The sequence below is a fragment of the Brienomyrus brachyistius genome, chromosome 5 (genome assembly GCF_023856365.1).
Source record: "Brienomyrus brachyistius isolate T26 chromosome 5, BBRACH_0.4, whole genome shotgun sequence".
NCBI lineage: Eukaryota > Metazoa > Chordata > Actinopteri > Osteoglossiformes > Mormyridae > Brienomyrus > Brienomyrus brachyistius.
Genome location: NC_064537.1, coordinates 4846693 through 4872499, shown reverse-complemented (window position 1 = coordinate 4872499; position 25807 = coordinate 4846693). Strand labels below are relative to the sequence as shown.

Sequence of the window (25807 nt, the reverse complement as noted above, 5' to 3'; positions counted from 1 at the left end):
AATATAGTGACCAAGGACAATGTCAGTCGACTGTCAGCTACTGTAACTGCTCTGCAAGTTAAAACGACGGGCAGCATTATGGTGGCATTTCGCCAACATCCCCTTTAAAGCGTGATCTCCGCCGCCTATGGATACGACCCTGAGTCAAACAGAGAACGAAAGGACCCAAGAAAAGGAGGGACGTCTGAACGAACGCAATAAAACAGGCATCAGCCAGACGCTCTCGGCGCTGTTTTACAAACAGGCACTGATGAAGACGGCCCCAATGATCAGCCACGGCGTCCCAGGTGACGATACGGAGAAGAGGATGGAATCAGGGGATGAAGGAAAAATGTTCTGTCTGGTGAAAGGAGGAAAAAAAGTGGGAAAAAAATTGTCCACAGCAAATTATAAATACTTGTTCAACGCAGCAAGCTTTCCGTGGCGTGAAGCTGTTATCGCACTTGCATGGGACTGAGACAAAAATCTAAGTGACAGAAACCCTGTCAATTTAAGAAAAAAGGAATAAACGCCAAGTGGTACAGAGTCCATCAATCATTCAGCTTGCCCGCCCCCCCCCCCATCTGTCCTACACCTCCAGACGAGGCTCCGATGGTGTACCGGCCGTGCGTGCAGTGTGGGGACTCACAGTGGTTATTGCTGCGATTGTGCTAACAAAGGGTACCGCCCCGGGTGCGACTGGAAGGGAGCTCAGCGCCCTGCACCGGTCATGCCTGTAAACTTTAATAAGTAAACAAGTCCCATGGGGCTGTGTTTCTGAGACACCCCCCAGGGTGTCGCGCACACTGCAAACACCCTGTGCTGCCAAACTAACAAACACCGAAGGATAGTAGGGGGGAAGCGGGGGCGCGATCCATTTAACGCCAGTGTCCGGCCTGAGCCCAGCTAACTGTGATCAGATTAATCACTAAGCCAGGGATGGGCAGGGTCATCTGGGGCGGGCGAGGGACGAACTTCTGTGGAGGAATAACTACAGCAAATACGCAGTCCAGTAATGAGTAAATACGCAGAGTACCAATGAGCAAATTCGCAGCACATTAATGAGTAAATATGCAGTGTGCCAATGAGCAAATACTCAGCACGTTAATGAGTAAATATGCAGTGTGCCAATGAGCAAATACACAGCACAATAATGGGTAAATGTGCAGTGTGCCAAAGAGCAAATACTCAGCACGTTAATGAGTAAATATGCAGTGTGCCAATGAGCAAATACACAGCACAATAATGGGTAAATGTGCAGTGTGCCAATGAGCAAATACACAGCACATTAATGAGTAAATACGCAGTGTGCCAATGAGCAAATACACAGTCTATTGATGAATAAGTACACAGTCTATTAAAATGTAAATATAATATACTAATGAGTAAATACATAGGTCAGTGATGTGTAAACACACGTCTACTGATGAGTAAATACATAGGTCAGTGATGTGTAAACACACCGTCTACTGATGAGTAAATACATAGGTCAGTGATGTGTAAACACACCGTCTACTGATGAGTAAATACATAGTCCGCCTATAATAAATAATAATACATAAATAATAATAATTTTATTTGTATAGCACAATGATACTCTGTTATTTTCCTCCAAGGCTAAAATGTCATCAGCCACACAAAAAGTAGGGGGGGGGGATATATGCTCCACGCAAAAGGAGTGATGTGTAGTTTTGGGTGTCGGTGAGTGTATGTGTGTCTGTCTGCATGTGAGAGAGAGAGAGAAAATGGATGAATTTACCTTCTATACGTACTACAGTCTATCATGTGACTGAACAGACTTTTCTTGTCATCATTCCCCAAACAATGCAGTATGGCAACAATGACCATAACATTTACATTGTATTAGGGATTATAAGTAAAACAGTGATGATACCGGAAGTATACAGGAGGATGTGTGCAGCTCATATGCAAATACTGCTGCATTTTACATAAGGGATTGAGCATCGGCGGATTTTGGTATCGGGGGGGGGGGGGGGGGGGGGGCCTGGAACCAATCCGCCATGGGTACAGAGGGCTGACTTTGCACACACACACACACACACACACACACACACACACACACACTCACACTCACACTCACTCACACTCACACACACACTCATGTACCTACTATAATGTATGTGATTACACAAGCATGTATTAATGATTGTAAGTTATTTATATGTTATGGAAGCTGCTTCTATGTTGTGCTCTAGGTCACATGCACCATGACAAATAAAGATCCTTTATCCACAAAGGATCCTAAGCTCCAGCCTCCTGATCCGTCCCCCCTGCCCCATATGTGAATCCTGCTGAGGCCTTATATGGAGGGGGGGACTGGACTTCCGGGGGGGCAAGGAAGCCGCCAGCTACGTCTCTCCCGGGCTGGCCAGCATCCCAAACGGAAGACCGGGAATCTCACCCAGCGGCTCCTGATGACAGATGGACCTGCGATCCCTGCACCACCAGTGCTAAGCTCCCCCCCCCCTCCGTATTTCCAGGACTTTCCGCCACCTACGCACACAACCTCACCTGTCAGCTAATCATCATGCCCCTGATCGCGCAGCCATGCAGGTGGGGGGGACGTGGAGGACCTGGTTGAGAACCGCAGCTCTGTGTGAGAGTGTGAGATTCACCGGAAGGCTTCCTGCCGGAGCGTATTCACCAGGGCACTCTTCCTCGAGCGCAGACGACCCCGCGACTTTAACCCGATACCTCAGGCCCCGCTGTGTGACTCCAGCCAGAGTACTCTCACCCCCGTATCCAGTGTTATTTTAATTACGGATGAGGAGGAGGAGGAGGAGGAGAAGGAGGAGGAGGAGGAGGAGGAGGGGGAGGAGAAGGAGGAGGAGGAGGAGGAGAAGGAGGAGGAGGAGGAGAGTGCCACACGAGAGTCCGCTCTGTAAATCCCACCAGTCTTGGCCACATCCTTCCTCGCAGTGGAGCTCCAAGTGACCCCAGAAGATCACAGACACATCCGATTCCACCCCCCAAATTAACAACGAATGACAGACCATGTTGCCCTCATCTGCAGGATTGATCTTTCAGGGATTACCAAGCTAGGGCAGAGGTTTTCGGGAGGGCCACTGTGCTTTGGGGGGGGCGTACTGCTTTATTTTACTGATAACTAGGCTATAGGATTGTCCCATGCAGGGATTGTCCACACCCCTCTCCCCGTCTGACATTTAACTGTGTACAGGTGGGATGTGAGGTTAACTGCCATCCTACTTGAGTGATCTTCTGGGATTTGAACCCAAAACCTTCTGACTGAACCCACAGCCTTGACATTTCCTTAAACACTAAGTCGCCTGTTTGCAATCATGCTGAGATGGTGACATTTCTCTCCAAAGCCTCACCCGTTCGGGTGAGAGCACTCGGCTGAAAGAGGGGCGGGGCCCCATTTCCGATGGCGACCGAACCCGTGAGTGCGTCATGCGGCGAGCAATGTGACTCACACCACTGCTTTCCAAAGTGGCGGAACAACGGGAGCCATGGAAACGGTGTGTGTGTGTGGGGGGGGGGTTGGCTTCCGTTCAAACAGCAGGAGGCCTGGGATTCTGTCGATCCTCCATCACTCCCCGCCCATTGTGGGAGTGGGGGGATTTGTTATGCAAAACTGCTCCGTGATTCCGAAATAGCCACCAATGAGAGAATGGAAACAGCAAGGAGGAGAAGGAAGAAAAATGGGGGGGGGGGCAGGCAGCCGTCCCTGGAGGGGTGTCCGTACCCCCCAGCCAAGCACACTGTGATCACTCGCCTCTGGGGGCTTCGACCTGACATTTAAATAATAATGCGGCCTTATCGCAGAACGACACTCCCAGATGTCTCTCCTGCTGCCTGGGGGAGTGAGCGAGATCCGCTAGCCTGAGCTCCGAATGCCCCCACCTGTGTGTGTGCGTGTGTGTGTGCGTGCGTGTGTGTGCGCGTGTGTGTGTGTGTGTGTGTGTGTGTGTGTGTGTGTGTGTGTGCGTGTGCGTGTGTGTGTGTGTGTGCGTGTGTGTGTGTGCGTGTGTGTGCACTGTGATCCCACCAGGCCAGGAAAAGAAATAACGCCACTTAATTAGATCCTCAGAAACTTCAATAGCTGCAGATGCCTGGAAATGAAAGGGAGCAGAATAAAGTGGGAGCAGGACGGGAGCCAATCAGGTTCGGCGATGCAGACCAATCGGGTTAGACGACGCGGACCAATCAGGTTCAGCGATGCAGACCAATCGGGTTCGACGACGCGAACCAATCAGGTTCGGCAATGGGGGCCACATTCGTATTTGAATGATGAAACACACACACAGGTTTGTAATTATATCTTTGCAGGGACTCTCCATTAATTTCTATGGGGAAAACTCTAATCCCCATATGAAAAGTATTTTTAGTATTTTTAGTTTTTTGATTGCATTTACAGATCTTTGTGGGGACCAAAAAATGGTCCCCACAACATCAAAATAAGTTTTTATCACATTATAGGGGGACACTTGGTCCTCACAATGTAATATAAATATAATCTACACAAACACAGACACACACGGTGTCTGGCAGAGAACGTCAGAGGCAGTGAGCCACTCCGGCTCTTAGAACCAGGCAGCTTCAAGCGGGACGAGAAAAACCTCAACAAGTCTGCTGATCCTTGAGCTGTTCAGAGATGTTAATCTCCTCAAGTCCTGAGAGGCGAAGATAAGGCCGACCTCGAGGACTATTTTAATACACCACACTGGACTAAAATCTGACGGTCGCTGAGGATCACTTCAGACCAGTACTACGTCCTACTGTTCGTATATGCATGTTATTGCATGCTAATGAAAAATGTGCACATACCTTCCTAGATTTCGCAGCCATGCTGGAATCTGGGAATGGAAAGCTAATACTAAGGTTAAGATGAGCCGTGCACAGTGTAATGGGGCGGGGCGATGCGGGGCGGGGGTGCAAAGTGGGCCAGTGGTCGCCTAATGCTTAGGGAAGCGCACTTGTCATTGAAAGATTGCTGGTTCGAATCCCCGACCAGCAAAGCACCACTGAGGTACCCTGAGCGAGGTACTGCCCCCACGCACTGCTCCCCGGGCACTGAATTAGCTGCCCCCTGCTATGTCACATCGTCACATATGGGTTAAATGCAGAGGACACATTCCGGTGTAGTGTGCTGTGCTGTGTCAACACTGATCACTAAATTCTAATTCTAAAAAGTGCCACATAACATTATCATTGAAAGCTGTGTAGATGCTGACCTCCGGCAACTCCTGGAAGGGCCGATTCCAGGATATTTTTTTTTTATGGTGGAGGTCATAAGAGTGGCCAAGTTATCATTAGCTAATGATGTGTTTTGAATCGGTGTGTGATTGGAGGATGGGAACTCGGGGGGCCAATCAGCTTTCAAGTCTAGCCAGTGCCTCTGTGGGCCCGCCCGTATATAAAGCTGCGGTCTGGGCATTCTTGCTGACCCCTCAAAGGTGTTAAAGATTTCTAAATGGGCAGGGGGAGGGGGGTAAAGTGCACGGCCCTGGGAGGGTGGGGGGAGATGTCTCCCAGTCAGTGAGAGAGGACTGCACAGGAGCAGCCAGCTGATCGTCAGGAGAAGCCTGTGGATGCAGTGGCCGAGCTGAGTCAGCGTCTGACTCACCCGCCTGAGAGGCCCGGGCCTGACCTGAGACCTCCCCGACAGGCCGGTGGTCCGTCACAGGTGGGAGACGCAGCGAAACACGCAAATTACGCGGCTCCGGTGTCGGCAGGCCATCTGGACTGAGATCGCCGTGCACGCAGGCGGGAGACAGGCATACCTGCAGGACCACCCCCCCACACTGACCGGATCATACCAGCCCACATGAGCGCAGAGAGCATGTTTATCTACATGTTAACAAACACACACATGCATTCATGCACATACACACACATACAGCAGACGTCTGCACCCAGGGCCAGTTTCACCACCGGCGCCCCCTGTTGGTGACGAAGTGAAATTGGTCAACATTCCCTCAGAAAATACGTCTGTGTCGTATAATTTGTTGTATAACGTCTGACTGATGTCCCAATGTTTACCTCTATTACCAGTCAGGTAGAGAATCCTCCATCATGGTTATCACCTTGCACCAGATCTGGCAACCTGCATCTTGACCCGTCCATGACCAGTGTGACCCCACATGAACCACGATGGATCAGCACACACAGCTGGTGTCCTTGTAAACAGCATTCTGTCAGGGTGATGCTTACCACAGCATTCACTGCGCGGGAAGTTTAGAAAAGCGAACCTGATTTAGCTGGCATCTCGTTCAGGTTCTTCATACCATCGAGCCACAAGCACACGACCAAATGGGGACCAAAGGGGGCAGGTGGGAGAGCCTGTGGTGTCCCACGTCTGAGTGATACCAATCTTCGGCCACAGTTACCGATAACATACTACAAGACGCCAACACTGCATTGTACCAACCAGTGGAATACCTAGCAGGAAAATTACACTGTCTGGGTCGGGAAGTCCTGGAAAAGTTAATACTCTTAGAAAAAAAAATTTCATATTTGTCCCTGTAAGTTTATGCAGGGAAAAATGCTCATTCTGTCAGGCATCGCCCACCCCGGCCTGCGGGGGCAGCGCCAAACCACGCGGCCCATTCGTCAAGCCCCTAGGCAGTGCCCGTCCTACCTGCATGTTGTCAAAAGATGATTTGTTGGTGACGTCGTAGAGCAGCAGGAGAGCTGGGGAGAGAGGAGAGCGAGAGTCACAAGCGCGACCCTCGAGCGAGCCGAGTACTGAAAGGTACAGGCGCTGGGGGAAATCACTCGACGGGCACTGCCTGGCGCAGCTCGCAATTCTGCCCCTCTACCCCACAAGTCACGAGATACTCAACAGCTTCGTGACGTCCTCCAGAACACGTGCTCGGCCCAGACGCCTGGGCCCTCCCCTTCGCCCGCCTCACATCCCACTTCTTCCGCTCAGGCTTCGTGTGGGTATGTACAATATCAATCAAAAGTTTGGACACACCTACCCTTAAAAAGGTTTATTTGAACAATTCTCTACATTTTAGAATAATTATTAAGACATCAAAACTATAAAACAATACGTGTAGAATCATGCACTGACCAAACAGTATTAAATATAAAAAAAAGACTTGGGACCAGCTCTATTAGTTGGGACACAGAAGGTTGCCAGTTCAAATCCCTGAGTCAGCAGGGTACCCCCTTTGGGCCCTTGAGCAAGGCCCTTAACCCAAACTGCCCCGGGGACTGGCTGACCTTGCTATTACCATGAGGTGGCCTCCTGGGATGCTTCACCAGCTGTCCGGTAGGAGGTCCCACAGACACGCTGAGCTCTCATTGGCTGCTTTGCCTTCACTCTCTGGTCAGACTCCTCCAAAACAAATTTCTATTGAGTCAGGTGGCCAAGTCATGTGACACGAAGTCATGTGATCCCTTTCCTTTGTAGGTGGCTTGACTTGTCCAAACTTCTAACTGGTACTGTATGCTACTTACTTGAGTTAGTCATCCCTCTGATGGGGCATTCAGCCCCGACACCCTGGTGGATACCTCCAAAGATGCACATTATTGTGTATCTGAACTGGAACAGAGAGCCTGCAGCTAAAAGAATTTCGGTCCCAGGTGGGGTCGTTATAAGAAACGCTTACTAAACTACAAAAGGAGGGAAGTATAATGTGATGGATCAGGAAGACAGGAGGGGGTGGGTGGACAAGAGGGCTGGCAGACGGGACCCGGACAAGAGGCTGGCACACAGCGTCCGGCATCCGGGCATGAGGCTGGCACAGGGCATCAGGGCACGAGGCTGGCACATGGCGTCCGGCATCCGGGCACGAGGCTGGCACACAGCGTCCGGCATCCGGGCACGAGGCTGGCACAGGGCATCCAGGCACGAGGCTGGCACAGGGCATCCAGCATCCAGCCACGAGGCTGGCACAGGGCATCCAGGCACGAGGCTGGCACAGGGCATCCAGCATCCAGCCACGAGGCTGGCACAGGGCATCAGGGCATGAGGCTGGCACACGGCATCCAGCTTCCGGGCACGAGGCTGACACAGGGCTTCAGGGCACGAGGCTGGCACACGGCATCCAGCTTCCGGGGACGAGGCTGGCACAGGGCATCCGGGCACGAGGCTGGCACAGGGCATCAGGGCATGAGGCTGGCACACGGCATCCAGCTTCCGGGCACGAGGCTGACACAGGGCTTCAGGGCATGAGGCTGGCACACGGCATCCAGCTTCCGGGCACGAGGCTGGCACAGGGCATCCGGGCACGAGGCTGACACAGGGCATCAGGGCACGAGGCTGGCACAGGGCATCAGGGCACGAGGCTGGCACAGGGCATCAGGGCATGAGGCTGGCACAGGGCTTTGGGGCATGATGCCGGGATTCGACTGGGGCAGAAAAACCAGGAAAACTACAGTGTGTTTGGTTTTTACCTTAAACAAAAAGAACCAAAAGTGGAGGGACGGCAATTTAAGAGAGAAGAGATAGAAAGTGACAAAAACATTCACATTTCAACCCCTGATGCTGGTCAGGGTTAGGGGGGGACATACACTACAGGCAAGGTCAGTGAACCCAGGGGGCGCCAGAGTCCCCAGGAGAAGCCTGCATGTCAGGGAGAGACCGTGATGCAGGCTCCGCCCACACAACGGGGGCGGGGCTCGAACGCCCAGCTGTGGAGGTGTGAGGAAATGACACACACAATGTCCCAATGCTACAGTAGGCTAATAAAAGAGAGCCTAAGATGCCGGATAATTCTCCAGGGCGTTGTACCTGCTTCCATTAATTGGTCAGCTGGGGATCATTCATTTGCAGAGGCGCCTCTCCTCGTGTTATCTGGCAACCGGGACACAGGCCAGCCTCCACACCCTCTTCAGGGTTAAACGATACAAGTGTGTAGTGATCTCTAATTGAAGGCAATCGGTGAGCTTCATTAACTGGTCACCCTTCGCAGGGTAAGTGTGTTACTGCCAGTCAGTCATCTCACTTCCGTCACTCACAGAGAGGCAGCACCGGCCTCTCCGAAGGAGCCTCGCCTGAGATCTATCGGCTGATCCTCCTCCTCCTCCTGAACACCGCAGGAAGCATGATACTCAGTGTCTGCTCTCCAATGTGTCTCTGGGCGTTTTTCTGAGCAGCAGTCGGAGGCAGAATGGTTGAGACCCAGATTGAGGCCGGACCCATGAGACCTGAGCACTGATACTGAAGCTAGAACAGAGAATCCAGAGGTGAAATCTTGATGCATGACCCAGCCCTATTGGGCACTGTGTGGCTCTGCAGGTTTCGACTCTCTGCCTGTGATCAGAAGGTTATTGGTTCAAATCCCAAAGCTGGCATATTGATGCCTCTGCTATGCCCTTGAACAAGGCCCTTAACCCCCAGCTCCAGGACTGCTGCATGCTGGCTGTGCTGTGACCCCCAAGCTTGCTGTCACCTGTATGTGTGTCTGTGTGTCTTATGGAGGGTGAGATGGGGAAGACGAAGAGAGAATTTTTCCCCACGAGGGATTAATTAATAAGGCATTTCTATTATTCTAAACAACCTGGCAGTCGATTTGTAGATAGGACAAGTCCCCCCTCATTTGTAGGAGGGGCCCCTAAATCCCTCGCGACACCAGCTGATGTTGCTCAATACCGCCTCCACTGTTCCCAAGCGAACTAGGGTACAAAATGTTCAACATTCTCCGACAGCAGCTTCTGGTGAGGAACACAGGGTACGCCCAACACCACCTCCCCCCCCACACACACACAGACACGTGAGATTCAAAGCAATCAGCACCTGCTTCAGTAGTCCATTGTTAATCAGAACATAGCTCCAAGGTCCATTACGGCCTATTCTCATGCCAGTGATTCACTCACAATGGGGCGCAGAGCTAGCCAATCCCTAGCAGGGAAGCCCTGGTGCCAGCCAATCACAAGAAAGAAATGATTTATAAATAAAACAATTATTTTACAGGAAATAACCTCAATGTATTCTGCCCTCCAGGACACATAAACGCTGCATGAGGCGGGGTGGGGGTCAGATCTGCCTCGCCTGTGGGAAAGGACGAAGTGGGGGTGTAAAAACAGGAAACACTAATGGAGTAAAAATTCAGACGGAGCAAAGTGAGCGAGAGGTTAATCAATTGACAAATTAGAGCCTGCCGAGAACGATCTATATGCTAATCCCATTAAAGCATTATTGCCAGCGACGGATTCTTTGTTATCGTGCTGGTTTTCCTTGCATCGTATGAAAGTCATTAATATTATCATCAATCGTCTCTTGATGTTTCCCTGCCGTCGACGGTACTTGATGTTCGTCACCGCCTCACATCACGGAAGAATTACGGCTTCAAATTGGCATCAACGCGGGACCAAGAGCAAAACAAAGAGGACTGTGGGAGGTGTCTTAAAGGGGCAGGTCAGACAGCCACCCATCCCTTTAAGGCTCTGCTAAATTTATGGGTGGACATAAAAGAACAGGAGAGCGCACGGCAAGCTTGAGTGGGATCTAGGGATGGAACGGAGTTAGGGTGGCCAAAGCTGGGAACGCTAACAAGGCCTTCTGAGGTCCAGATAGCATATACGATTTGAACCAGCAACCTTCTGATCTCAGGCACATTTATTCCAACTCCATCGGGATATGGGAGGGTTGCGTACAAGTACCTCCTGCCGGAAGCGATGCTTTCCAGAACCTTTCCGCTCTGATTGTTTCCCAGGCGCTTTTATTTGGTGAAACAACGGGCGCCTATTAATGCCTGTGATGCAAATTAAATTAATCTGCATTCAAGGGAGCACAGACGGCGTCAGGGGAGTCGGGGGGGGGATGGAGGGAACATGAGACTCCCTGTGCAAACAACACGGGTACGAGTGCCTGTCACTGTCACTGCTGCTGTACACAGGGGACACTCACTACCCAGCTGCTGACATCTGTGCACCATTAAGGCGGTGAAGCTTCATTTTACGTGTTAGGGAGGAGAACACCCCCCAGGCCAGCGAGGTGAAATTCCTCAAGGTGGAGCTGCTTACTTTTTAGGGCTCAGTATCGGGGGGCGGGGGTGACCCAGGCAATGGGCAGGGTCCTTGGTTCAACTGCAGTATATGGGGGCGGGGCATGGAGGAGTGTGATATGGGGGCGGGGCATGGAGGAGTGTGGTATGGAGGCGGGGCATGGACAAGTGTGATATGGGGGCGGGGCATGGACGAGTGTGATATGGGGGCGGGGCATGGACGAGTGTGATATGGGACGGGGCATGGAGGAGTGTGATATGGGGGCGGGGCATGGAGGAGTGTGATATGGGACGGGGCATGGAGGAGTGTGATATGGGGGCGGGGCATGGAGGAGTGTGATATGGGGGCGGGGCATGGAGGAGTGTGATATGGGGGCGGGGCATGGAGGAGTGTGATATGGGGGCGGGGCATGGAGGAGTGTGATATGGGGGCGGGGCGGGGACAAGTGTGATATGGGGGCGGGGCATGGAGGAGTGTGATATGGGGGCGGGGCATGGAGGAGTGTGATATGGGGGCGGGGCATGGAGGAGTGTGATATGGGGGCGGGGCATGGAGGAGTGTGATATGGGGCGGGGCATGGACGAGTGTGATATGGGGGCGGGGCATGGAGGAATGTGGTATGGAGGCGGGGCATGGACGAGTGTAATATGGGGGCGGGGCATGGAGGAATGTGGTATGGAGGCGGGGCATGGAGGAATGTGGTATGGAGGCGGGGCGGGGACAAGTGTGATATGGGGGCGGGGCATGGACGAGTGTGATATGGGGGCGGGGCATGGACGAGTGTGATATGGGACGGGGCATGGAGGAGTGTGATATGGGGGCGGGGCATGGAGGAGTGTGATATGGGACGGGGCATGGAGGAGTGTGATATGGGGGCGGGGCGGGGACAAGTGTGATATGGGGCGGGGCATGGACAAGTGTGATATGGGGGCGGGGCATGGACAAGTGTGATATGGGACGGGGCATGGAGGAGTGTGATATGAGGGCGGGGCATGGAGGAGTGTGATATGGGGGCGGGGCATGGAGGAGTGTGATATGGGGGCGGGGCATGGAGGAGTGTGATATGGGGCGGGGCATGGACGAGTGTGATATGGGGGCGGGGCATGGACGAGTGTGATATGGGGGCGGGGCGGGGACAAGTGTGATATGGGAGCGGGGCAGGGAAAAGTGTGATATGGGGCGGGGCATGGACGAGTGTGATATGGGGGCGGGGCATGGACGAGTGTGATATGGAGGCGGGGCATGGAGGAATGGGGTATGGAGGCGGGACATGAGGGCCGGACATGGGAGGGGCTACCTGCCGCTGAGTGCCTGCTGCAGACCATGACCTTAATGCCAGCCTGCGGGTGAAGGAGCCTATTAATGGTCGAGTCGCTTAAGATGTTTTCACGGCACCTTGGTCACATCACATCATTTTAATTAGGCAAAAACAAGCATGATTGGGCAGTGAAAAGAACCGAGGCCCCGCCCCCAGAAATGGAAGATAGTGGCGCAGGAGGCAGTGCTATCGTTCAGTAACCGGCGGGTCGCAAGTTCGAGCCCTCATTCCTCCTGTCCCCATTAAAGTGTCCTTGAGCAAGACACTGAACCCCAAATTGCTCCCGGTGAGCAGGTTGGCGCCTTGCATGGCAGCCTCCGCCACTGGTGTGTGGATGGGTGTGTGGATGGGTGAATGTGAGGCATGAATTGTAAAGCGCTTTGAGTACTCGTAGGAGTAGAAAAGCACTATATAAATGCAGTCCATTTACCATTGACCAATGGGAAGCACTAACAATAAGCAATTAGGGTTAGGGGCGGGGTTATAAAAAGGCAGGGGGGGGTATTCTTAGGGCCAAGAAAGGAAAACAAAACAAAGCCATACAACCCCCACCATGGTAACTGGGGCAAAGACACGTTTGTCCTTGATTTACCCCTGCGCTCCAAAAGTTTTAAATTTATAAATCAAGCAATTCACTTGTGATTAAAGTGCACATCCTAGACTATAAACTGAGGGTATTTGTGTACATTTCGGTCTCACCATGAAAGCATTACAGCTCTTTATATACACAGTCCCCCATTTCAGGGCTCCGTAATGTTTGGGACATTTGGCTTCGCAGCTGTTGCGACCACTCAGGCGTGTTTAATCGCCTTATCGGTGCAGGCGAGAGGTGAACAGGCTGGCTGCTAAGCTACCGGTCACCTTTGCAGGCCCCAGTTGCCAGGAGGGTCAGAGTTCGGTCTGTCAAAGTCAAAGAAGCCATCATAGGACTGAAAAACGTAAGAGCCACCAGCCAAAATCAGCTGGTTGGAAAGTCATTAAGAAGAAAAAGAGCACTGATGAGCTCAGCAACTGCAAAGGGACTGGCAGGCCGGAAGAATCTGCAGCAGAGTGAAGAAAAATCCCCAAACGCCGGTCCAACAGATTAAAAAGTCAGGAGGCAGGTGTGTCTGTCAGAGACTAATATCTGCAGAAGACTTCAGGAACAGAAATACAGAGGCTGCAATGCAACGAGGCAAACCAGCAGGACAGGATGGCCAGATTACAGGTTGCAAAGAGGATTTAAGAGTCTGCAAAATTCTAGAAAGGTCTTACGGACAGACGAGACCAAGATTAATCTGTATCAGAGCGACAGCAAGAAGAAAGCATGGAGCATGAAGAGGAGTGATTGACTGTCTCTGGCTCCTTGCTAACTCATCTTCACCGAAGGGCAGTCGCTGCACAGAAACATCTCACCTGCTTAGGTTCAAGCGAATGTCTCCAAACTCATCCTAGAGCAAGACGATAACCTCACACATACAGCTAAAGTAATGGCCCAGTAAGTCACCTGACCGCCAAGGATCACGCCACGTCTTCCATCTGCTGAAGAGGAAACAGAGGGGGGACAAGCCCCCGCAACAAGCCCCCGCTGCATAACAGGGAGGACACTCAGCATCGGGGGCTGCCCAGGAATTGTGCATTTCAAACAGGGACATCCAACTAACTATGTATAAAGTGGGCTGTAGTTTCTACATGGTGACAGCGAACTGTATGCAAATACCCTTAAAGTGCAGAATGTGCGTGTCTGAATCGATGAGGAATTGAGTGCACCTCCTGACTCGCTAACGCTAACGAGCGACGGCCCCCAGAGCGCCACGCAGGCAGTAAATATTTCACTCCATGGGCTCTAAAATCAGTCTGGGCTGAATTAAAGCCAGATGATTTCCACCGTGCAGATGAATGGCTTAAATCGACTGACTGGCTTTAAATCGAGCTTATCTGCTGGGCATCACCAGTCACGTGGACGAGGTGTGGATGCGGGTTCAGAGATGTCATTTCAGCGGGAGGGGGGCAGCAGTGGTACCCCACCCCCACCATCTCTCAGTGACTCTCTTCTCTCCATGAAGCCAATGCAGGGAGGTACCTGCAATGCCAAGGCCCCGCCCTCCTCAGTGCAACACTCCCATTGGCTAATTATTCTCAGTGGAATGGCTTAGAAATGCCATTAGTTCAGCTGGCTTTGTGTATGGATGGGGTATAGATATAGAAAACTAGACTTACTAGCTCTACCAACAGAAAGGCTCTTCATAATCTGGATCTATGTTCCAATATTCATAATGTCCGGGGTTCAGAGCAGTAACAGGTGAGGATGAAGGTGGGGGAGGGGGGTGCCGGTGAATGGCCTCAGGTGGGGAATTGGGATCTGATACACAGTCATACGGGGAGGGACTGGGGACGTGGGGGCAGTGGGAGGGGGTCCGGCAGCAGGCTCACCATGGGCGTCACGGTAATAGGCGTGTGTAACACTGCGGAATCGCTCCTGGCCAGCCGTGTCCCAGATCTGTGGAGAGAGGCGGACATGACGAAAAACAGGGTAAAAACCACAAAAACAGGGTAAAGACCTCCAGCCGTGCGATTAAACACACTAAAACAAGGGGGGTTATGTTTCACCCCCAAACGCAGTAGCCTAGCCCGCTGATGGGCTGACGGAGGGCCTTGCTGGGGTCAGGCGGCCCCCCCGCTAATCAGCGAGCCCCACATCCCCCCTGACTGCACAGCCTCTCTCTGCCCCCCAGGCTCTCAGCCCCGGAGTGTATCTAACAAAGTGGCTCTTCAGCCCGCGATCTGAGACCCCTTCCCGTCCATCGTACCTGCAGCTTCACCTTTGCCCCGTCGATGTTCAGCACTTTGTTCTGGGAACAGAAAAAGAACAGGAAAGAACGTTGGATTAAAACGGTCACCACTGAGATAACGAGATAAAACGTCTTAGATTTCTGGGCCCTTCTCTCATTGGCTGCAGGTGGAGATGATGTCATTGGCACTGCAGCCTGTCTTACCTGGTTCCACCATGCAGTGGCCCCTCCTCTCCAGTCTTGGCCACGCCCCAGACCCCACCCCTCCGAGACCTTGAATTCTGCCCCAGTCTCCGTGAACATTGCTGAGGCTGGGCAGTGGAGAGTGGTGGGGATAAGGAGGGCAAGAGGTGACGATAGGAGAAGAGGAGCCCCAAATTCGATGGGGGGAGGGGTTACCTTAGGCCACCAATCACTGACTGGTTGGACCCAAAGGTAAACATTAATATAACCGAGAGTGACAGCTGCTATTCAGCCGTTACTGTACTGTGCTGCATTCCTTCCCACCCCTGGCCTCTGTGCCTCGTGGTCCCCCCCCCGGCATCCGATCAGGCGCCCCAGAGCCTGATCAACATCCAATCTGTTCGTGCGACTTTGCATTCCAATGCGCTCCATGCACAAGGTGGATAAAACATCTGAAAGTTTGTAGGGGGATTCTGGGTAATGGCCATCTGCAGGGCAGGGGGTGCAGATCAGGTTCCACAGCAGAACATCTCGTGCTCATCTCCGAGTGTCCAGGACAGAAAGAGACACAGTAATGACCGAAACGGTGAACTTAAAGGACCACAAGCTGCTCCCCAGCGTGTGAACGCATCACACCCAGAACACAACAGCGGCTCCCGCTGACTGCGGCCGAAACAAACACGTGAGCAGCTCCAATCAAGTGCATTACCTCAGTTGTCAGCTGGCCCAGGACAGCAATTAAATTGCCACGGTGACACACAAGCTCACTTAAACCGGTCTCTCTGCCAGCTCACAGACACATCCCCCCCCTCCCAAGCTCACCAAACTCACAGGCATCTACCTCGGGGTTAGCGTTACGGCTTGGGACAGGTGGGTGCATGTAGCAGATGGGAACTGCAAATGCCAAACAGGAGCGGGCGGTCGCTGGTAATTAACATCCGACGTGAATCACCCTTTCGATTTCACATCACTGTTCCTGAAACTCGGCTGAGGTTAGCGAGTCATGTTGCGTGCTGCTGTTACAAGGCTGACCTCACGCTGCTATTCGTTTACCGCATTTCATGGTACGTTACGCAGCGTGTCCGCAGCCGCTGACCTGCAAGTCACCTCAGGCAACAAACAGCTGTGACAAGAATGAAAAAACAACATGAAGGGGGGGGGGGGGGGACAGTCAAACGCCTCGCTAAATATCCAAATGCGCAAACAGGACCTGCCCAGCATATAAATAATCTTTCTGTCTTTCATGTTCGAGCACCACAAACAACTCTTTTAAATTTGTTGTCTTTCCACATTCATTTTTGTAATTTCCAAACCAGCAGGACGACGTTTATCCGCCTGCCTTTGAATCCCCCCCCCCACCCCCCCCCCCATCAGTAGAACGCCAGCCATGAGTCTCAAACACAGTCAGAACAGAGTCAGAGCAGATTCATAGCAGAGTCACAGCAGAGCACTCATGCAGACGCGTGGCTGTGACTCCGCGCTGATGTCACAGGTGGGTCTCCCAGCACGAGCCGCAGTCCTTCAGGCCCAGCTGGCTGGGTACCTGCGCACATGCCCTGGCCGGCTGGGTACCTGCGCAAATGCCCTGGCCGGCTGGGTACCTGCGCACATGCCCTGGCTGAGCGGTGAGGCGAAACTTCACAGATGACCGCGTCTGTGTAGGGCTTGGTTAGGCAGGGTGGGGGACCAATTGCCCCCAATGAACAGAAGGTAACGGAATCCAGGCTCAGGTGAATGTAACATGTAAGCACATCGCATTGCAGTCTCAGATTTCAAATTCACTATCCTTGTGGGGTGATTTTCCCACAAATGCCCCCATGTTTATAAAAGCATGTACAAATACATGTACAGACGGACGCATTTGTTCTCCTTTCCTGATTTTAGGTGCAATGCACTAACTCTTGCTAATGCTACATGGGCCAGGTAGACTGTCATGGCGAACGCGAAGGGCAGCCAAAATGATCCAATCAGCCACCAGCTACAGCGGACCACAGTCAGCACATCGATCCTACCCTCAAGAGGTGTGTACACACGCGATGGCTTCAATATCATGTGTTTTCTACATCAGCACCACTCCGATTCACAAACAAAACGATTGCAGTTCTTTTACAGCCCAGCAGGGCGGCGCCAGCGGGTCGACAGTCCAGCCAGTGTGCCTCGCTGAGCCCTCATTAAAGGAGGCACTGAACAGTGCCCTGAGGAAGGCAGAGTATCTGAGAAGAACTTCAATCCATTTTCTCACACCGTGCTCTGCGAGCGCTTCTTTGCGTGCAGGCAGTGGGAGGGGGGCATTCTCCACCAGGCCCCTCCCGGACCCTCACAGGGAGGCTCCTACCAAAGCCGGCAAAGCTCTAATTCATTAGAATTAGCTGCCCAAAGGACAAAAAATGGCAGCAGCAACAAAAAGGTCAAATTCCATCCATCCATCCTTTTTCCGCCGCTTATCTGGGGTCGGGTCACGGGGTCAGCAGTCTGAGCAGGGGTGCCTAGACCTCCCTCTAATCCAGCCACCTCCTCCAGCTCCTCTGGCCAAGTTCCGGCTCCCAACTGACATCCTTAGGTACCTCCTGAGATGGCCAGGAGGGGGCGCCACTGGCCCACACTAATGACATTGTATAGCATGTGTGTATTGTCCTAGGAACCCATGCAGGAAGCTCTCCTGACAATTCCATCAGGACACTGGACTCACTCCAGAGTAAATTCAATTATTTCCAAACTCTTACAGGATATTCTTCAACCACCCTCCCCCCACTCCTGTCTTGGATTATGATGTCTGTCTGAAAGGGGATGGGGGTTAGGGTGTCATATTTGATCCCGGGGGTGTCAGGAAATCAATATCCCTTGAAGAGAGTGTCCCTACATTTTAATCTAATGGAGTGGAGGACAGACACACCCAAAACAACATTTGTTATATAGGGCATTTGTCATTGTCCCAACATCATCCGCTTTTTCACGTTTACTCGTTTTTCAGCAACGAGAAAAACAGTCCGCTCCCTAGGGGCCACTTTTTTGGGGCAAATTACCACGAGGGGGCATCAAGGCGCCATCAGTAGCTCCCTCGTCTGTTACGTGCTGGAGGAGGCACAGGGCAATGAGGCAGAGAGTGACGGCTGACAGGAGGAGGAGTGCTGGACCACGGGCTTCAGGGCAGAGGAACACAGCCCAGCCGAAATGAAGCAGCCGAGCAGCCTGTGGTTCTGGCCAATCGAAACCTGGACCTCGATTAAACCACTGGGGCAGAGGGTGTACTGGTTGTTGGACAAAAATGACTAATGGGGAGTAAGTCAGTGACCATGGAGGCTGGAAGTGGGGGTTTAGAGTGTTAGCCGGAAGGAGGGAGGAAAGGGGGAGTGGCAAGAGGCAAACCACGCACGCCGGAGACTTCCGGAAAGTTCTAGAACAAGTACTTGGTCGATGAGAACAACAGGAGGGAGTGACTACAGCTGGAAGGACAGTCAGTGCAAATGCAAAGTGAGGGACAAGCTGACACAGAAATCAGCGAGCACCAAGATGGAGAGGTGGGGGAGGAGCAGATCAATGCCTGGGGGGGACGGACTCATTTTCCGGCCATGACATAATCAAAAGCAGGATTACAGGTCACACAGACCCCGGAGATAAGGTCAGGGCGCAACGGACATATTCCTCCTCCTCTTCCACCCTCTGAATGAGAACAACCTTTGCACGCTTCTGTCCCTAGTCGAAGACCGGACTGGGTAATCTGAGAGGCGCATAGACGAGGGGCATCTCGAATACAGAAAGACCAGCCTAATAATCACCATAGCTCGTGACGCGAATGGAACCATCAGCAGGTGGCCATCGAAAGATTACCGCGTCGGGTCTGTGATGACCTGTGTCATTTCTGAGCCGTACATAAAGAGCATGAACTGTGCTCTCGTTATACACCGCGAGGGCCACGTTCCACAACAAAGGAGGGCCACTTTGTATCCATGGCGATGGGCGGCAGCGACTGCAAATCACACTGCTCAGATTCACTTTACCACTTCTTAGAGTCGATCGCCACAAAGGGTTGCCACAGCAACAAGGCTCACCGTCCGTCTCCGCGGATTACGGGGCTCTCGTTGGAAAGGCGGTCACAACATGTGGCCGGTGATCGTCTGTTACTTTGGCCAGACTGATGGCGGAGAGCCGATTTGGCAACGAGAGAAGAAAGCGAGTAATTGTTCATTATGTAAGAAAATTATCACATTTTACAAACCCAATGAGTTTGGTCTACAAAAGGGAAAGACAGAGCACTTATATAACTGACAGAGAACTGAACCCTTAACTGCTGCAGCTTTCAATGTGCGGCATGGAAACCACTCATGTAGGAACACAGAGAGGTATAGAAAGGGGTACAGACAGAGGGAGACAGACAGAGGGACAGACAGGGACACAGAGGGAGACAGGAATACTGAAGGGGTACAGACACAGGGACACAGACAGAGGGACACAGACAGAGGGAGACAGGAATACTGAAGGGGGACAGACACAGGGATACAGACAGAGACACAGACAGAGGGACAGACAGAGGGAGACAGGAATACTGAAGGGGACAGACAGAGACACACAGACAGAGACACAGACAGAGGGACACAGACAAGGGGACACAGACACGGGGACACAGACAGAGGGACACAGACAAGGGGACACAGACAGAGACACAGACAAGGGGACACAGACAAGGGGACACAGACAAGGGGACACAGACAGAGGGACAGACACAGGGACACAGACACAGGGACAGGCAATACTTTTCTGTGACAAATCCATCTTTACTAAAGGGACCTTCTTATTCACAGCATTTTCAAATCCTTGCTCTGGAAAATTGCCACAACGTGTTGCTGGCTTATTCTCACAAATCCCAAAATCAGAACCAAACCAACATCCAGACTAGTAAGTGTGTCACAACCCACACTGGCACCATCAGAACCTTTCGGCTTGGTTTCCACTGCACCAAGAACTCGTATCAAGTTCTAGTTCTGGGGTTCCACCTGGTCATTTCATGAAATTTGAGGTCAGCAGCCTTTTTAGACATCACCCAATAAACTGGCAAAATCTAAGCAAAATGGTCACCGCAAGATGGGAGTGTGTGGGTTTCTGCGGGTGTGTGCGTGGGGGCAGGGTCTGCTGTAGTTGTGTCGATGCGTTTTCCAAACACATTCCTACAGATGTTAAACCCTGAAGAGCTCTGTGGGCTCATTCAGACAGACAATCACCACCATTTATAATCCACTCTTCTGCAAAGAGAAATGGCACAAATTCTGGGTTTTGTAGGAACGTGGTTTGAAACCACAAAGTGCTCACGAAAACCGAAAAGCACAAAGGTATTTATCGTTGTGTGTGCGAGTGTTTGTGTGACTGAGTGTCGGTCTGTGTGTGTGTGTGTGTGTGTGTGTGTGTGTGTGTGTGTGTGTGTGTGTGTGTGTGTGTGTGTGTGCGCGAGCTCAGTGCTCTCTGAGCGCAGGCTGCTGCTTTCGGAGGGGGTCCTTCCACTGCACCCTCAGTTGAGGTTCTCCTGACCTCGAATCGCTCAGCTCCGTCCCCACAAACCACCTGTGTGTCTCTGGGCAGAGGCTGCGTCTCACCTTTCGCAATGGAGGGCAAGTGGAGCTGATATTACCCCTGAATGGCTCCTCCGTGTCACCATCCGTTCGCCAGCCGCCCCTCCTTAATGCCCCAGGTCACCCCCCCACTGTCCAACCAGGATGGAAAAAACAGGAAAACAACAAACGTTCCGTGTGGCACCTCGGGGCCAATCAAGACGCCTTGCTTCCCCCGGTGGGGGTGTTTACCAGCCACTCAATCCCGTCGGCCCCCTGTTGGTCATACACTGTCACTGCACTTGGGGCACAGAGGACCCTGAAGAAACTGTTTTGTTTTTATTTTTTTGGGGGGGGGGGGGACACAGAAACAACAACCCTGCCCCCCACCCCCACCTGCCGACTGTGATGGCGTGGAGAGGCCTCGCCCCCTCGGCCTGGCCTGCTCCGCTTAGATAACAGTGCTCCGTAAGAGTAGGTGCTTCAGTCCTCAGCTCGTCTGAGAGGAGCTCTTTAAAATGCAGAACAGCCCACTTCTTTCCATTGCTTTCTTTTTTTTTTTAACAGGTCTATTTTGGGCCGTGGATCCAGAACTGCATCTGAAACCCTGCGCTCGAGCGGATCTCCGCCTGCCGACACACGAACATCCCATAAATACACGCTGCTGTCGCATGCCGACCAGACGCATCAGAAGGCAATCGTACGACGTGGAGCACTGTTGAGCTGTATGAGAATCATTGTAACTTGCAGAATGTTCACTGTAGGATCACTGTAGGACACTGGGGAGCTGTGGGAGGGCTGTAATGCATTGCACAGTCACTGGATGGTGCTGTGAGGGGACTGTAGGGTCATTGTTCGGCACTGGGGAGCTGTAGGAGGACTATAACTCACTGTTCAGTCACTGGAGAGCATCAAGAGGGAACTGTGGAGTTACTGTAGGGTGGGAGGGGGGTAGAACTGTAATGCACCACACAATCACTGGAGGGTGCAGTGAAGGGACTGCAGAGTCAACATAGGGCATAGCATGAACACCTCACACTGATCTTCTCAGGAAGCTGGCTATGACGGCCCAACTACATGCAGATTCCCATCTCCCTGACTCTGAGCCGCCGTGCGGCATCCAAAACACACAGAGTTAAGAAGGCCCGGCTCCAGAGAGGGTTCGGGGACGGCTTTGCGAATCCCCTCAGGGCAAAAGTGGAGCCTCTCACTGCGTAATAGATTCGGCATCGTTCTGGCAGTAAACACTCACTTGCCAGCCCTCGCGCTCTGCTCTCCATTACGCACAGCACACACACAAGCACTCGCACAAAACACACCTCGGCGATGTTTGCTGTCGCTCAGTCACCCATGCCGGATTGCCGTTTACAGCAGTGGCTCACGGCGGGTTTCCCGCAGCCCGGGGCCTTGCCGATCCGTTTGACTGCACTCCTACTGGCGCTCAGAGTGGTGCTGACAGTTCCCAACCCACGATGCACTGGGGCATCCAGATCCTCATTAAACAAACAGGAGAGATTCGTGCCTGCGGCTTTTTGATGTGCGAAGCACCAGAGGTATCGTATTAAAGAGAGCGACCCGTCAGACGATCTCGGCATCATTACCGTTATTGCCTCCATCATACAAAAATTTAACACTGTTATTCAGCTGGTTGCTCACCTGCTGTTTCTCCAGTTATTCTCTATTGCATTAGTTTCGCTGCAAATATTACGTAAGCAGCAGAATCCTTTTATACATGTTGATAAATTTCTTTAATATTCCAAGATGTTTCTAGGTACATTAACAACCACGCCACCTGGTGGACATTCATATAAGGGCATCCAAGCGACACCCAATCAGATACACGACCCTGCAAGTTGCCGGGTGATAATTACAAAAACACACGTGGGTGTGATGTGGGTGACAAGAGGAAGAATGTCACTCCAAACACACACGCTGCGTAATATTAAGGTCCGACCGATGGCGGACACACCTTCCCCCATATGGGCGTCACACAGGAGCAGAAGCTGTGCACAACGGCCCGTCGGGTAGCGGGAGACCAAGCAAAAGGCCGGAAGCTTCCAAGTGGCATGACGCCCCCTAAAGCCACAAGATGAAGCGAAATATCACTCAGGTGGTGACTTTGTTTAAGGGAGAAACACAAGTGTGGGGGGGTCCTACAACGAACTAGGCACATTCAGACACAACCTGGAAGAAAATTTAAATAAGGAGACAAGCTTAGCAAAGAGAGAGAAGCTGCCACAAGGACCAAAGATAAACACAAATCCTTACACAGGGAAATAAAGTGGCAGCACACAGCGAGCCTGCGCACGCAGAAAATGCCACGTAGTAGCACTTAATTTACTTACTGTTATTGCACTGGACTCTGTGCTCAGACTTCAGAAACCTGACATGCACTGGCATCAATGACCACCAGGGGGAGTCTGGGTTTACGCCCCGCCACACCTACCATTAAATCAGACTGTCAGTTTTTCCATACAGCTTGCAGTCTTTCCTACAAACGACATCACGTAAGAACGATGAGCCGTGTGACGGCTGGCAGGCCCTGTGACACGAAGCATCAATTTGATTTACTGTAGTAAAAAGTCAAGCTTTGGAAACAGGTGAGAAATTACGATCACCCAGTAAAAACAGATCTCTCCTAGGTCTGCTTCAAAGGATTATGGGAATAAAAACCTCACCTATAGAATGTGAAACAGACCTTGCAAGCAGAAACTACCCAGTTCACTGGCAATTCTTGAATTCGCTTCCTGGAAAAGCTAATGAGTTTCTTACAGTAATACTGACTGGACAAATGCCAAAGGACGTGAATCGATGCCCTTTCGCTGGTATTTACAGACATGTGCCACCGTTATTGAAAGCAGAGAGCTTTTACTTATGCAATATGCTACAATATCCTGAACAGAATCTGATTTTAACAGGGTATTTTCCTCCAGTGCCTCATTGTATCGAATCACATTATACGGGCCTAAAGCTAAGGCTGACAGCTGTGTACTGAGGGCCACCACCTGCCTGTCACTTACTGCCTTAACACCTCGCGCGTTCTGCGGCCAGGTTGGCCCCGCCTTCATTCCAAGTGAAGCTTATGATTGGCTCGGGAAAAAAAAACACCTCCGATGGTGAAAGGCGAGGCGTGAGCTTATTAAGGGGTCTCGATTCTGTCCAGGAGGAGGGGAGCGAAGGAGCCCGTGAGTGAGCACACACACCAGCATGCATCTGTGCATTCCATCCTGCTGGTGCGAGTATCCCTGTGATCTCAGACATGTGCATGTGTGTGTTTGTGGTTCCTTTTCTGCTTGGTTGAGTGTCCCGGTGCTGTCAGACACATGCTTGTGCGAGTGGGCACTGCCTTCTGCGCTTCTGAGTGCGTCACGTACCCTGAAGTCGATGCCCACGGTGGAGATGAAGCTCCCGGCCAGGAAGGCACCGTCTTTGAAGCGGACGAGCACGCACGTCTTGCCCACGCCCGAGTCCCCTACCAGCATCACCTGCAGACGGGACAAGGGAGAGAATCAACCCCAAGTGCGGCCACAAGGGGGCGCCGCAGTACAGTACACACCTCTGCATGACGAACAGCGGCATACAGAACAAGAAACTCGACCGGATTCCACAAATCACCAGGCTTTTAAATGGTCCTCTGTGTGTCTGGGGGCGTCTCTCCATATTGCATACAAGTGTGCAAATGTCTCATAGCGCATGATAACCGTGTTTGTACGTATCACTAACGCAAGCCAAGAGAGTGTACGCCTGGCACATCTGGGGAATCAACAGCGGGACACGATTATAAGCCCTGCCCCCACCACCGGACCCCCCAGGTCCCAGCCGGAATGTCAGCAAGCCTACAATCGGTAACCACCCCCCACCCTTAATCACATACACACAAATAAGACCCCTGCTGTCTCACCCCCAGACAAATTAAGAGGCATCCTACACCCGAGAGCCACAATGGAATGACTTAGGTGAGAAATTGCTAGAGGAACTAAATAATGAGCCAGGCAGACAGCGACGTCGGGATCACCCTCACCACGCTTAGCTAGCTGCACCAGACACAGGTCCGGTTACCCAGCCGCAGGAAGGCCAAACCCGCCGCTCGGCTTTTTGTGTCAAACATCACGCCTGGAGAGGAAGTAGAAGGCGCTGCCCACAGCGATCATGCGAGGCTGACTGGCACCTCGGTCTCGCCGCTGTATTATTAAAGCGCTACAGGCACAATGACATGTGTCATATAAAATCAATTACATAATATAATAGGAAAATAAATGGACTATTCTCCCTTTATCTGCTTTTGGGAAAATAGGACTATGGTCTGCCTGATCTACTCACCTTTTCTGATAATGAAGTTTTAATTCAGCCAGTTAAATATTTCTCTCTCGGGGGAAATTTACCTCAAGGTCAGGAAAAGAACTACCGATATTTAATTTAGTCACTTTGTATATAAATGAAGTGTAACAATACTCAATAAGTAGGTGGAACGATCAATATGCCTACATCCGCAAGGAAGATAGAGATAATTCTGCATTAATAAAGAAATCATCATAATGGAAGACAATTAGGCCTCAGCAGAAAGTCGCGGAGGGAGTCGCACGTCCGAATACCGGGATCCCGGTCCAGCACAGCCCCAGAAATTGTGTGTGTGTGTGCGCGTGGGGGGGATTGGGGATCTACACTGGTAATGTACACCTGCATGGTGGGTGCCGCAGATGGCAGAGGCTACACCTGACTCGGGCACCAGAACCCTAATCTCGCCTGGAGCTGCACACCATCGGGCGCTCCCCCAAATCGCAGTAAACAGCGCATAATTAACCCCTCGGAGGATTCACTGGCTGTATATCGACGGCTCACACTTTGAAAGCGCTATATGTACATTCTACTGACACCCGCTGCCCCCAGACGCGCTGGTCTCCGTGGGGTTGGGGTATTTCATTTCTGAATAAAAAAAACACATGCAAAAAACGAGCAAAAATAAAAAGCCAGTCGAATAACATTATCCATAGTAAATGTACATTTACCAGTGTGTGTGCAATAACGTGACGGTTATTTACGTTCTTGACGCTTTACCACCATCGTCTCACAAGTTA

The 25807-nt window shown here is 51.9% G+C and overlaps 1 protein-coding gene across 3 annotated transcripts in view; it reads right to left on the bottom strand.

Annotated features, from left to right (window-relative positions):
- The window catches only part of LOC125742802 (ras-related protein Rab-26), a 51157-nt gene that overhangs the window by 24085 nt on the left and 1265 nt on the right, over nucleotides 1-25807 (bottom strand). For 2 of the 3 annotated variants that reach the window (XM_049015160.1, XM_049015159.1), the window contains 4 exons: nucleotides 24107-24217; nucleotides 15028-15069; nucleotides 14651-14717; nucleotides 6602-6654 (listed from right to left, as the gene is read on the bottom strand). In XM_049015160.1, the coding sequence (XP_048871117.1) occupies nucleotides 6602-6654; nucleotides 14651-14717; nucleotides 15028-15069; nucleotides 24107-24217 (273 nt within the window). Of the gene's footprint in view, nucleotides 1-6601; nucleotides 6655-14650; nucleotides 14718-15027; nucleotides 15070-24106; nucleotides 24218-24753; nucleotides 24887-25807 lie in introns of those variants that run through there. The other variant, XM_049015161.1, reaches the window with a different exon arrangement.